This window comes from Doryrhamphus excisus, linkage group LG10, assembly GCF_037039965.1.
Source record: "Doryrhamphus excisus strain RoL-2023G ecotype Guam linkage group LG10, RoL_Dexc_Guam_v1.1, whole genome shotgun sequence".
NCBI classification, from domain to species: Eukaryota; Metazoa; Chordata; class Actinopteri; order Syngnathiformes; family Syngnathidae; genus Doryrhamphus; species Doryrhamphus excisus.
In genome coordinates this window covers 19,429,354-19,444,610 of record NC_136366.1, presented here as the reverse complement: position 1 = coordinate 19,444,610, position 15,257 = coordinate 19,429,354, and the positions used below count along the sequence as shown (strand labels likewise).

At 40.7% G+C, this 15,257-nt stretch overlaps 1 protein-coding gene across 2 annotated transcripts in view; it reads left to right on the top strand.

The window, feature by feature from the left end:
- The window catches only part of LOC131106846 (transmembrane protein 132C), a 148,671-nt gene that overhangs the window by 87,859 nt on the left and 45,555 nt on the right, over window positions 1-15,257 (top strand). For both annotated transcript variants that reach the window (XM_058056315.2, XM_058056307.2), the window contains one exon: window positions 10,626-10,769. In XM_058056315.2, coding sequence (XP_057912298.2) covers window positions 10,626-10,769 — 144 coding nt within the window. The remainder of the gene's footprint in view (window positions 1-10,625; window positions 10,770-15,257) is intronic.

Sequence of the window (15,257 nt, the reverse complement as noted above, 5' to 3'; positions counted from 1 at the left end):
CTTTATTGAAGTGTCAACAACGCTGTGTAGTACTATTTCATAGCATAAATATCGTTGGTTTAAAGCGGCAAGCATAACATTGTCAGTGCGGTATTCACTTTGCTTTAAAGATCCGTTTTTGAAAGTGATGATGATGAACACAGACGCAGACGGTGCCTTGCAAACGTATTCACACTCGTTTGATGTTTCAGCCTTTTATTTCTTTTATAAATGAAACCAAGGTCAATGTAGTTTGGCTTTTTTTGATGAAAATTTTGAAAAAAAAGGCAATTTCATGTTGGAAAAGTGTGTCAATAAATGACAAATATATAATGTTGAGTAAATGACAGTAAGTATTCACCCCCTTCAGGTCTGTGTTTAGTCCATGGACCACAACACTGAGTCTTTGGGAATGTGCTGACAGATATGGACAATGCGATTTCCCCCCCAATTCCTCCTTGCAAAACAGCTCAGACTTTGTCAGGTTCCTTGCTGGGACGGGTGAGAGCAAGTCCAGCTACAAATTATCAATTGGATTGAATTCTGGTCTTTGATTTGGCCACTCTAGAACCTTTGCCTTGTTGGCTTTGAACAGGTTGCGTGTAGGTTTGCTGAATGTTTGGGCAAGTTGTCTTGTTTGGTCTTTGGTGTTACACAATAGCCACGTATACATGGACCCAAATGGTCCAATTGCATTTGGTTTATTTGCTCAAATGGCAAGAATGTAACCTTTGTATATGCCTCATTCTGAAAGAAACATGTTCATCCGAATGAATATATAATCGGATTCACGGGGGTGGAATATTCCTTTCCCCAATCCGATTGAGGTATCTTGTACCCGCTCAAACGGAAAGTTGTCAGGGTGCGTTCTTCTTCTTCTGTTGTTTATTGGCGGTTGGCAAGCAGATTTTGTGTGCATTACCGCCATCTGTGGAACAGAAACACTTCTATACGCCATTCACAAATCCAGTTTTATTAAAAAAGAAAATATATATCTATATAAAACATGTCCAGAGTTTAATTATAAAATATTAGCAAAATTGAATTTGATCTTTTCCTGTTTACATTTATCCTGGATGCGTTCTTTCAGTGCATGCTTAGATATGACGTAACACGCAGCTTGAGACATTCTTCAGTTTTAAAAATGGAGGCGAGCAATCGGCACTGGATTTGGATTCGATCCAAACAAATTTCCAGACTGGACGGACAAAAAACTGGCGATACGGAGTTATTCCAACTAGTTAAAGAAAAACTCGGGGAAGTCGGTATCACGTGATGTTGATGTTTATGTTTTACTGGGCATGCCCCGTTGACTATTCTGTTTGATTATAGCGGCGCATGTAGACAAGAGATCGGATTATTCCTTTCCATGTATACCATTGCTTTTGGAAAGGTCATTTGGAAAGATTCCATTTGGAAAGAGAAAAACTCCTCATGTAAACGTGGCTAGTGTTTCATCCAGCCAGAATAACAGACCTCGGTCCGGATACAGATCTGTTGATGGTCCTTTCCACCATCGATTAACGTGAATGGGTTTAACTGAACCTTCCGTGGCAATCTTCCGTCTTGAACTGTTCAATTCCTTTTCGTCTTCATGTTGTATTGTAGCAGGGACGCCAACAATCAAGAAACTGATCCTCCCCCAGACACAGATGTTTGCATACTACAATCACTTGACACACATTAACTGCACTCAGATCAACTCCATTTCACTAACAATGACACTACAGGGATCATCTAGTCGGATCTCTGCTGAATTAGGTCACGTTCAAGGGGTTGAAGCAAACACTTGTTATATATTCGTAATAGTTGCCAAAAAGCCAAATTACTTTGACCTTGATTTCATTTATAAAAGTCTGAAATATCCAAAGGAGGTGACTACTGGTGAGTAAACCTTTACTGATCATTTCTACTACTAACCTAATTGCATCAATATTTATCATGATATAACGTTAGTTAGACTAGATATTCTAGTATACGTCAGCTCATTCTATCGTCTTTGTCAAATACCATTTCACTTAATGAAAACTCACTGCTGAAATAATGACGTTCCTCTCATCCATTAGAACGAAACGTTCAATATCACACGCATTTCCACGCATCCGTGCTGTGTTCAAACATCCATTTGCTTCACGGTTCAATCGGATCCAAACACACGAGAATGGAAAATAGTGATTTCTGAGGAGTCAAGGCTAGTCAGCGCCGGTGAGGACTTTTCTCTGTCATCTGCTCAGTCTCTTCAATACAACATGACCTTGTTTGCAAACAATATACAGCAGGGGTCTGAAACACACGGCCCGCGAGCCGACGCTAGTTTTAAGCCCCCACCTTGATATGAAAGTTTAGTGTTAGTGCGGCCCACGTAAGTTTGATATGGATGCTATCATGTACCCAGAAATTACAGCTTGAAGCTGTGTGCACACCGGACACAATTCACGCGATTTTGCAAGTTTCGACGCTGCCCCCAGATGTAACGATGCTAACTTGTTAATTGGGTAAAATGGTTATGTTTCATTAATGTTTATGTTGAAGGTTAAATAACTGTTAATACTGTTAATTTGAATCTGGAAAAAAATATTTTCTCTACCCACCAACTAGTATTTGTGGTTGCTTAAATTTTTCTTATTTGCCGTTTTTTTTTGTTTTATTTATTTATTACTGATTGATTTTTTCTTTATTTTGATTTAATTATATTGTCATCTTATTTGAGAACAGTGGAATGTTTTATCAGAACTTTTCTTGTGGAAAACTGGAAAACAAAGCACTGAAAAAAAAAAAATCTTTTTTTTTTAACCTGAGCAGGTAACCTCAGGTAAATTGAGTTTGAGACCCCTTGATATACAGTTACTGTCTAACAACGATATGTATTAAACATTATAAGGATAACTACTTCCCCCTGGCCATCAGACTGCTCAGTGCCAAATAAGCCCCTCTACCTGCCTACACGCACAGCCAAAACTTAAAATTATTGTGATTTATTGTAAATTATTTAAATTATTTGTACAAATTACTGTTTACGCTGTACATTGTTGTTCATACAGTAAACCTCGGATATATCGGACTCGGATATATCGGAAATTTGCTCACAACGGACAGATAAAAAAGAACCGATTTTTCTGTAATGCATTTCCAATAAAAATTCATTGCATATATCTGATTTTTTATAAAGGATTTGGCCTATTTCGGACAAAATCTCCAGTCCCGTTCCAATTTCCCTCGCATATATCGGATGGCCGCATCGTGTCCAGATTTAGGACAAATATAAAAGTGAGTGACGTCAATAATACTAGCACAGCAGTGAATGAGATCTTAACCTCACTATTGGAAATAACGTAGGCCTGACGGGCGTAACAGGGCCGAGCTTAATTAACAATTTGTTATGCTCAGAGTCCAATAAAGTTAAATTCTCATTACCTTCCGTCTCTTTTCATTGCCCAGTCCAGGTACATTGGAAACATAGTCAAGGAAGTGCCTTTTTATAACGGATAAAAATCCGATATATGCGTAAAATGGACATTTTCCGGTATACGCATATAACGGATTTCGCTTATATTGGACAAAACCAGTGGGAACAATTGAATCCGATATATCCGAGGTTTACTGTATTTGATGTCATCTATTTATTCTCCACATTATTATTTATTATTTATTATTACACGGGAGCCAGGCACAACATTTCGTTGCCAATTTCACTGCTGTGTTATTGTGCAATGACAATAAAGAAAGTCTATGTCTATGTCCTACATGCATTTGTGTTTTTGCAGAAAAGCTCAATTGAACTAATTCATATTAAATCTGGGGATGTTCCGTTTGATCGGCCGACACTAAACACTAACATTCCCCCCATTTTGTGGTTGCAAGAACAACCACAAAAGGAGGCTTAAGAGGCGCATTTGGCTTCAGACCTGCGGGTTGCCAACCCCTATGCAACATAACACAGGGTTTCAGCATGCGTACCTGGAGCCTTGTTACGACCAAAGATGCATATCCACGTATACTGTTTGATGGAAATGAAGCATCAGGCTTTTAGGCAGCAAAATATCCCAATCAAATGTACTGCCTGGCAAAAGTTCATTTGAGACTACTGTTCTTATCCAGCCACTTGTAATTTTGTCGAGTGTTTGGTGCCTCTGTGATGAGACCGTCTCTCTCCATTCCACATTGGAGTAAAAGCCGGACTTTTGGGACTTCATTTAATATGGTCTTTGTCCTTGGCTAGAAGAGTCGCTCTTGACCCTTTCCAGCTTCAATCATCATTGGAGAGTTCGGCTGCGACCAAATATCACTTCTAGTACAGTCATCATATGAAATATGTATTTTTTTTATGATGAAAGATGTTATTTTTGAAAATTCAGTTTCATAAGAACGGGTACAATCTTTCAGTTTCGCCCATCACGGGTTGCCATAGCGTGGTCTGTTTATTTTTCACCAAATACCCTTCACTTCATCGGGTCCTGCGACGGACCCCTGGAGAGCTGCGGTTGGCATGTCGACCGCATGAAGGACAGTTGCTCCGTTGATTGTCAGAGATTGACAGATGAGTTGAAGAATCATGGAAGGGAAGCAGACAAAAGCTTGGAACCTCCACTCTGAAGTACAACAAGCATACGTAGGTGTTTTGCCCGGTGTGCTCTCTTCAATCTGATAGTGTTAATCTTGTCCTTGGTTTTTTGTGGTTGCATTGCTACGCACCAGCACTTTTAACTACCCTTGATAATGGGAGGACGAGCCCGAGACTCATTAATTGGATTAGCCCGGTCTTTATCTCTGCATCTGTTTGTGTCAGCCTGAAATACTCCCAGCCTATAACTACTAATTGACTAACAAATGGTTTCAATCATATCGACGCTTTTACTCATTTGCTTGACTGTTGTATGCAACCATGGCGATGACATGGTTGACATTTCTGCATTGCCCATTGTCATGAGCATTTTCAATTCCCAATGCCATTTTAGCTCTGATTTCACTGTTTGGCTTTTTCTTGGCAGTCCCGCCATGAAGTCCAGAATCTTGAAGTGGCCGCTTCACTGTTGATACTGACCCTGGTGTTTGACGGCTACTATTTAGTACAGCTGCCAGGTGACGACCTGTGAGGCGTCTTTGTCTTAAAGTACACACTCTCAGATGTTTGTCTTCTTGCACAGTTGTGCATCGTTTTTCTGTCCTTGTTAGACCCAGTTTATGCTGCTCTCTGAAGGGAGTAGTTAACAGCATGGTAAGATATCTTAGTTTTAGTTTAGATTTTTAGATGGGTTTTTTAATAATCTATCAGCCTTATAAAATGATGAACTTGGATTAGCAGCCATACCAGGAGATTGATGCAGAGGACTGACAGTTGTTGATAGTAGGCCTCTATGCAAAAATCTACATCCTTCTTTGAAAATCATCATGATTCATTTTAATTGTTTGTGAAATGCATGAATTTTTTTTTTTCTTTGGAAAACAAAGAAATTTGCAAGTGATCCCAAACTTTTGAGCGGTAGAGTATGTGTGTTTTTTTTTCTCCTCAACATTGGATGGATTATATTTCAATCAAATAAACGTTATAGTGTGTTATTTTGTCATTTCACCTCATTTCCGAGGGAGCTGCTTAGGTAAAGATGTCCATGAATAAAATCATATTGTATGCGGATGTGCTGCAGCCGGTCTATATCGCTACATGCTAGAGGCAGCAGTTGTGCCCTCATTCATCTCTACGTTTTTCCGGAGTCACCCGCTGATGTAGGAACCGAAAGTGGTTTCTTTGTGGCCGAGCAGATATGAGAGCAATTGTTCTCACTTCCATTTATCTCTACTAAAGGGCAGCTAGATCTGCCGACCTAGTCCGTGCCAGTGTGTTAACTTTATATCAGATAGAGACACCGGGCGAGGTTTGTGTTTGAGGATGTTTGTGAGTGCTTTGAAGATATCTGGTTCTCTCTGGTCTCCAGTATTGCTTTGTGTAATGATATGTTATCATGTGGAAACCGTTATGCTTCTACAGTAAACCTCGGATATATCGGATTCAATTTTTCCCACTGGTTTTGTCCGATATAAGCGAAATCCGTTATATGCGTATACCGGAAAATGTCCGTTTTACGCATATATCGGATTTTTGTCTGTTATAAAAAGGCACTTCCTTGACTATGTTTCCAATGTACCTGGACTGGGCAATGAAAAGAGACGTAAGGTAATGAGAATTTAACTTTATTGGACTCTGAGCATAACAAATTGTTAATTAAGCTAGGCCCTGTTACGCCCGTCAGGCCTACGTTATTTCCAATAGTGAGGTTAAGATCTCATTCACTGCTGTGCTAGTATTATTGACGTCACTCACTTTTATATTTGTCCTAAATCTGGAGCCAGGAGAAAGACACGATGCGGCCATCCGATATATGCGAGGGAAATTAGAACGGGACTGGAGATTTTGTCCGAAATAGGCGAAATCCGTTATAAAAAATCCGATATATGCAATGATTTTTTATTGGAAATGCATTACAGAAAAATTGGTCCGTTGTGAGCGAATTTCCGATATATCCGAGTCCGATATATCCGAGGTTTACTGTATTTCTGATCCTTGCGTGAATGCTGAGAGCCCCTAATGCTATTTTACCAAAGTAATCATAACAATGCAAATGTTTTTTTTCACATATCGCAAGAAAATTATTTGTCAAGAGTTGCAGAATATTGATAATTGTTAGTATTAAAGACCGTTTTAACATGTACAAGTGCTTCAAATGAGGCAAAACCTGTACATGTTGCTATTTGCATGCAAGATCCCTTGTCTGTCTTTCACTTTATAAGTAATTGTTTATATTCCATTTCATTTCCTGCTGTGTACGGTGCATTAATATTAATGTGCGCAGGTATTTCATTCGGCGTGTGAGAACCATGCCTGAGAGCAAGGTGACTTGTCTTATTATTTGGGCAGCTGCCATCCTCGTGTGTCATTACTGGGGAAGATGGCGGAAACTGTCTTTTCTGACAAGCTCATCTCGTCTGTAAATACTCATCCCACTGATGCAGCTTTTCATGAAATTAATCAAGCGACCTCGGGTGCTGATATGTGTGAAAAGCACGCCCCCCCCCCTTCAAATTCCGTCCCCTTTATTGCCGCTGCCTCCGCCCGCCCTCGCCAATAATCATATTAGAGCGGCCAATCTCATTACGACGTGCCATTTGGTAATTTAGAGCTTATGATCATTGGCTGCCCATGCTTGGCTTGTTCTGTCACAATAGAGAAATGTTGTTTTTGCCTGTAGATGACACTGACATGGATATCCATTTTTCATACGAGTGTTTTTTTCCTGCTCGTCTTTCAATATCTCTCACTTCACAGGCGTACAATGAGGCAGCCTGTCACACACCACTTGCTCACCGACGTCAATCTCTTGGCTATTTACCCGGTTTTGGGATATTTTGGCAAAGACCATTCACATTCAGCATCTTTTCAAAGTTGTTCCTCATTTGGGCTTTGCCCCTCCTGTTCCCATTTTAGCTTCACTGGTCATGCAAAATGCATCCTTAAACAATAAATGCTAGGTAACCACAAACGTTGGCAGTTAAGATTGAGGTTGAAATAAAAATACTGAAGTAAACAAAATAAAGCACTGACAGCTTACTGGTTTCCCTATGTGCTAATTTTTCTAGCCTTGGTAAACTCACACTATTTACGCTTCCACTGTGCCAGATTACAGCAAGTGATAGTCCCTTATTTTCTCTCAAATAAACAAAATAGTCACAATAGTTTGTGTGCTTTTGTGCAAATAAAAATGATTGTTTGCACTGTCATACAGTTGAGGTTATTAAATATTTAAGAGCGTAATCTGCCCCGCAAAATACTCAAAATTAAACCAAAGTAATGTCATTATTTTCTGCTTTGTATGTGCTGTTTTGTGCTGTAAAAATGATAGATTTTGTGTTTTTGGTATTCATATTCCAAAGTCAACCTACCCCATTTGCTCCAAATCCAACCAAAATAGATTGTGTGCTGTTTTGTGCCATTAAAATGATTGTTTGCGCTGTTTTTTTTTTTTGTTTTTGAATGATTAAAGATTATTTGATTCATCAATTCGGCCCAGCCGAGTCCAACATTTTGTCCACAATTAACAAAAATAATTGCAATCGCTTGTGCTATGTTGGTTTTATGCAATTACAATGGTAGTTTGTTCTTTCCGTTCAGCGTGAACATAATCAGTGCCCCAACATGCTCGGAATGAAAAGAAAGTAGTCTATTTGTTTTCTTTTTTGTGCTGTTATTTTTTTTTAGATATGAAGCTTATTACAAAGTACAAATGATTGAGTATTTCACCAGAGTTCCAACTTCTCACAGGCACTCAGCTTCCAATAACTGACCTCATGTTCTTCTTCTTCTTTAGATGGCAAACAAGTTGACAGCACCTCTGCTGGTTGCAACCAATTAGTGCACTACACTTTTTCGTTTTGCAGTTCATGGAAGTAAACACTTAATCAATCAAAACAATCTGAAATAAGATTGGAAATAATAGTGGAAATAATAAAACACAAGCCAACAGGATGGAGAACCCGCACCAAAGTCCAACAGGGTACTAATGGCCTCGTGCGAGCACACCCTTAATGGACTAATTGGTTGTTTTGCACATCCCTACAGCAGATACTTGTGCTCTCACGCCAACCACTTTCACCATCAACACATCTGATGTGCATAAGAAGTCAGAATGCATCTGACTCCAAAAGATTTAGTTAAAAGAGCACTTTAGATCTTTAGATTATCGGCCGCTTTGTAGTCCTTGGTCAAAGCTACTTTTGTGAGTCTGTGATTACTTTGCTCTTTCGACTCAGGAAGGGGAAAAGAAAGAAGAGGCTAGACGGCAATCAGCGCTTTCGCCCTCTTCCACAGCAACAACGTTTTATCTCGTCCGTCAGGAGCGGTGAGCGGCACATCAGTTATTACGGCCGCCGTCGCCCGGATAGCATCAAAGAAACCAGGTTTCACACAGAGAATGTGGGGACTGTGGTCGTCTAAAGGCGGCCGTACAACTTTGTATAAACGGTACACATGTACATATATATATATATATATGTACAGTATATCATTATGCTCTGTTTACGCTAAGGTTGTTATTCGACTTTTACAGGCCTTATGCTCTTTCCGAATAAGGACAGACTCCAATTATAGCGGGGGAAATACCCACCATTGTTTTTTGCTGAAAACAACACTCTATCTTCATTCTCCGTACATTGCGGCTATCCTCCATCATGTCTGCCTCACCTGTCTCTTCCATCTTTTGCCCGCATATCCTGCCCTTTCGTGGCAGCAGTCTAAACACGAGCAATGTGGAATTGCAAGTAAAAGAAAGTAGAAATGACATGATGCAAACTTAGATTGTTTCACAACAAGCTAACTGAAATTTGATGTTGTTTGGATTTATGAATCCAGGCAGGGTTCTTATGCTATGGAAATGAAATGGGTCTGTAAGGTTATACATGATTCAATCATTCATTCATTTTCTACCGCTTATCCTCACGAGGCTCAAGGGGGTGCAGGAGCCTATCCCAGCTGTCTTCAGGCGAGAGGCGGGGTACACCCTGGACTGGTGGCCAGCCAATCACAGGGCACATATAGACAAACAACCATTCACACTCACATTCATACCTATGGACAATTTGGAGTCGCCAATTAACCTAGCATGTTTTTGGAATGTGGGAGGAAACCGGAGTACTCAGAGAAACATGCAAACTCCACACAGAGATGGCAGAGGGTGGAATCGAACTGGGGTCTCCCAACCACTTGGCCTAAGGTTAAGCATTCAACTTTAATTATGTTGTCATTTACAACGGAACCTTGGTTTTCATCATTAATCCTTTTTACAAAAGCAAACCAGAACCCGAAACATACTTAAACTGAATATTCCTCCTATAAGAACTAGTGGAAATCAAATTAATCCATTCCAGACACCCCAAAATATTAACACAAAGGACGTTTTATAAAGAATTATATTTACAAGTGTGCTGTTTAGCCGTACAATAACTTAACACAGTGTACGAAAACCAAGACACCATGATACCTTTTTCAGAAATCAACTTACATGTAACTTAAAAAGTGCATAATAATCACCCACAAAATAAAGAAATGCAATAATATGGTCTATTGCTGCATTAGCCAATAATTAGTTTTTTAAACATAACATGTCCAAACCAAAATTATAGTTATGATCCACTGTCATTATGGCCTGAGTGTTTTTTCTTTCATATTATATCAGCCAGCTTTCCTTTTACTGAATGAATAACCTAATTAACATTACATAAAGGCTTCATAAAAGCATTTGAGATTTGTTCAGTCATGTTCTCAAAAATGGATTTCATCCAAGAGTAGAAATTTTTGGCTGCAGTTTGCAACTTTTTTTGAAGGAACCAAGGGTTTTTTTGGATCAAATGTATGTGTAACTGCTGACTTAATGTCTACCTCGCTTAGTTAGTGTGTGTGTGCGTGTGTGTGTGTGTGATGCAGAGTTGTGCTCTCATTCAAGCAGTGTCCACTAAAAGCATTATTCTGACACAATGCTCAGCTTCAGGAAGGTGAAGAACTAAAGACTCTGAGAGACGATGTCACAGGAGGCCTCTCGGTGGAATGAGATGTCTCTTTTAATGCATTTTGTCTTGACGCGGTGAACTGCTGTGTTTTCCAGGGTGAAGCTGAAGGACGGAGTGGCATTCCTGGGGGCCAGAGCCAGTAACCCCGTGGTGTGGACAGTGAGTCAGGATGTCAGAAGTGAAGGTCACAGAGTTGTCACTCTGCACTGTCGAAGGAAGGAGAACAGCTTTGGTCAAAGGTACGTCTGACTGAACTACCAAAATAATCGATATGAGATACCGAAATGCCAAGAGAACATCTTGCTGAATGACGACAAAGCAGGTTGCTCAGTTTGCAAGAGAACGAGCTCGGCTTTAATTCTATGGCCTGATGATGAAAATATGACTTGTCATCGTTTTGTACCCAAAGTATCACCTAGTTTTCCTGCACACATGGTCATTGGTCAGTCGGTCCACTAGATAACCCAACTAGAAGTCATCTGGCAACACCTTCTGTTTTGCATGTATGAATCTCGATACCCCAACTGGAAATTTTTTTGTTTGTTTACTAGCCCAGGAAAGCCTTAGCATCTGGATGTACACCAGATTTATTTTACAGTCAGACAGCATTTTCCCACCCCCAAACAATTCTCCCAGGTCCCTTTTCCTAGTCCGAGCCCAACCATAAATGCCCAATGAGAGGGTGAGTCAATTCCTATAAAAAGGTACATCTCTATTTACATCTTCAAAACACTTCCTTTTTTTCAGTATTCTTCATTTAGGTTTAAATGTCTGTATATTTTAACCCCTACATTACATTTACCTACATTTACAAACATAAACTACACAGTTAAATCCCCTCCCTCCTCCAGGTGACACTTGGGAGAGTCCAATCAAGGTGATGACATGCATTTGGTCTGCACTCACATGGCCACGCCTCCATGATTGTGCCGCAACCAATCACCTCAAAGAGAGGATAAACTGATGGTAACTAACTAAAGTGGCAATTAACGGATTCATTGGCAAACAAATGTAATATAACTAAAGTATTAACCAAAATGTGTGTAAATGACAGAAGAAAACTACTATATACCCAAATAGAAAGAATGACGGTGTAGGCGGGGCAAACACCTGATCAGCCATGACCCATGGTTTTTTCTCTTCAACTTCACATTCAATAACTTCTGTATGGTTTGTTATTAATGGGAAATATGCACAGGAAGTAGCGCAACCTGACTGCTCCGATGCTCTCCGGGGTTTCCGGTTGACGACAGTGATGAATGATAGGTAGTCTGTCATTTTTTTTTTTTTTTTGCATCTGCCTCACCGACCCTGCGGGGACACCAAACGAGTCACACAGTACAGGACTGTTGGGATGAAGGTCATATCACGTTGAACCTGGGATTTAGTCTTGACATTATCCTCGCAACAAAAGACTTCCTCAAACATTGATATGATAATGTGACGCCAACAAAAGCCTCCGCTTTTAGGTTTCTTCAGAACAAATTCAATTCAGCATTCATTCATTTTCTACTGATTATCCTAGGGCGACAAGGGTCGCGGGTGTGCTGGAGCCTATCCCAGCTGTCTTCAGGAGAGAGGCGGAGTACACCCTGGACTGGTGGCCAGCCAATCACAGGGCACATACAGACAAACAACCATTCACACTCACATTCATACCTATGGACAATTTGGAGTGGCCAATTAACCTAGCATGTTTTTGGAATGTGGGAGGAAACTGGAGTACCCGAAAACCCACGGGGATAACATGCAAACTCCACACAGAGATGGCTGAGGGTGGGATTGAACTTGGGTCTCCTAGCTGTGATGTCTGCGGGCTAACCACTTGACCGCTGTGCAGCCATCCACAACATTTTCCAAAACAAAATATTTTGCGCAGAAGATTAAAAAGAGGGCAAGGTTTTTGTTTTGAGGTGCAAGGAGGTGGATGTCATCGCAGGAGTGGTGGGACATTGTCGTGAGCTGCTCCACTTACACGGATTTTCAAAATAATTGTCATATTCTTTTCACACTGGAGTGTGAATGCAGCTTTAGTCCTAATAGATTGAACAACCGCTGCACCAAAAAATAATGAACTTTGAGCTCAACCAACAGTGAATTTGTTCCTCTTAGCCTGTACGCTACATAAAACATATTCCATGTGACAGCTCCTCAACTCTCCAGCAGTAAGTCCAACCTCGGAGAGTCATTTCATGCTCAGTAGTCAAAGACCATTATTCAGGTTAAGCATAAAAAAAGATTCAAATTAGCCGGCACTTGTTGAAAATGAGTGCAGAATGAAGCCGAAAAGACAGGCGCTGCAGAACATCAAATAGCTCGTGTCATTTGAAGCTCATTTTCTTAACCGTAAAAGGTCCAAGACGTGCCAGAATCTGTGAGGTGAGAGTGACGCCAGTGACGCCAGTGACGTTGGCACCTTCAACCAGACGGACAGGCTTGATGACTTCAATTGTTACACTTAATAAAGGGAGATGTACAATTCAGATTAGGACCACATGTACTGTTTTCCTTGCTCAACATTGGAGCAAGGGCTGTGCGGTGGTCGAGTGGTTAGCACGCAGGCCTCACAGCTAGAAGACCAGAGTTCAATTCCGTTTGTGTGTTCTGCTCGTGCATGCGTGGGTTTTCTCCGGGTACTCCGGTTTCCTCCCACATTCCAAAAACATGCTAGGTTAATTGGCAACTCCAAATTGTCCATAGGTATGAATGTGAGTGTGAATGGTTGTTTGTCTATATGTGCCCTGTGATTGGCTGGCCACCAGTCCAGGGTGTACCCCGCCTCTTGCCGGAAGACAGCTGGAATAGGCTCCAGCACCCTTATGAAGACAAGCGGTAGAAAATGAATGAATGACCATTGGCGCATTGGGGAACTTCATCTGTCATGTATCCAAGAACATGCGTCACAAAGACAAACCTGTCTTTAGTATTAAAGGGTGGGATGGTCATTTATCATTGTGAGGAATCCATGCATGTGTAATAAATACCCAGTGGATTTGTCTGCGGCCAGTCTATGGAACCATAACTATCAGAGGCTCTCAAAATAGCTTCCTGTTAAATGGTTTATGTCTAAATGATATCTGAGACTAATGTTTGTAGCTTTTAAATGAAAGGATGTCAAAAGCATGTGTCAAGCAAATCGAGTTAAACTCTAGTATTTTATAAGACATGCAAAGCAAAAGTGCATTTATAGTCTTAGGGTTCTGAATTCACTGTGCCCATAGAGGCTCCTTAGAAGCCAATCCAGCATTTTTCAGCCAGGAGCTCCGATCGGTATCACAAAAGTTTTGTGGTCAGCAGTTTTGTTTAAGGGCATCTGTATGCAGACAGCAAAGATCGCAGCAATGCTTATTCTATCGTCTCAGATGGCTCTACAAATACTTGGACTCAGGCTGTGTCCATATGTGTAAGTATTTAAATACTTCCATTCGTTGCCGGTGCTGTTTATACAAAATAACAACTTTAAACCACACTCTTTAAACATCACGGTGTATTAATCGCTATTCAAATTCTGCACACAACATAATGTGCATCACACTGTGGCAACAAATCACAACCCTGATCAAGAATAAGTTATGTCAGTGTTTAGCTCTCTCCAGAGGGTTCCATTTCAAACAGATCTATCTCCAAGCAGCGAGCTGCATGACTGGTTAAGTCTCCAGGCGATAATAAAAGCAGGCTGATGCATTATGAAAGCAGCACCTTTGGTCATCAGACAAAAAGTGCCTGCTCAGTTAGGAAGATTAAATAGGCCGATTAAACCGCCGTGTTCCCTGTTAGCAACGGGTGCGGTCGTTTTTACATAAGATAATAATTATAATAATAATCAGTGATGCCTCCACTGTCATGATGCAAAATAAAAGAAATTGTCCATTGAACTCTTGTTGTCATCTTGTGAAGATGTTCCCATGTCAAGCTGATGAGAGACGTGGTTGTGAGTTGGAGACATGGATACGGTGATGGGACTGCACCGCTGTCGATGTGGTCCGGTCAGGACGACGTTATTAACGGGTGGAAGATTCTGTGTGACTCTATGGGGACGCCATTGTGGCTCTGTCTGCTGTCATCACAGAGAGAGGTGGCTTGACATTAGTGGCGTGTCGGTCATGAACGAACGCCCCTAAAATACCCGTTCAGTACGTTCATTTACATATGCTTTTTTTTTTGATTGGCTGGAGAGTCAGTTCACCGTTCCTTTTGCAGGGCGGGACCTATCTGCGTACAGTAAAGTCTCGTTATATCGATATCGGTTATAACGAATTACTACTTATTACGATACTATTTTCATTTCCCGGCAAATTTCTAGTCTTTTATGATATAATTAGTTCTGTTAGTACGATACCCGGTTATTATGATAATCCGGTTACTACGATGCCCTTTTCATCTCCCGCCAGCCAATTTGGTCTGCTTATATCGATACAAAAGCAGTTTAAATCAATCTTTGCTTAAGGATTTCAATACCAAAAAAGAACACGGCGAACGGCTGCTTCCAGTCAACTTTATTTTTCACACTTCCACCACCAGAGCGCAGCACACACACCGATTCCCGCACTTCCTGGTTCACAGGTCATGCTCAACCCGCCCCACATAGCTGGCCAAACACATGCCTGCAACAGAAGAACCAACTGACATAGCATACACACCTATTCCAACGAAGACACAAGCGTACAAATACATGTATTTAATTGTGTTGTATTCAGATATCTTTTTATCGCTTGCAATAATCACTG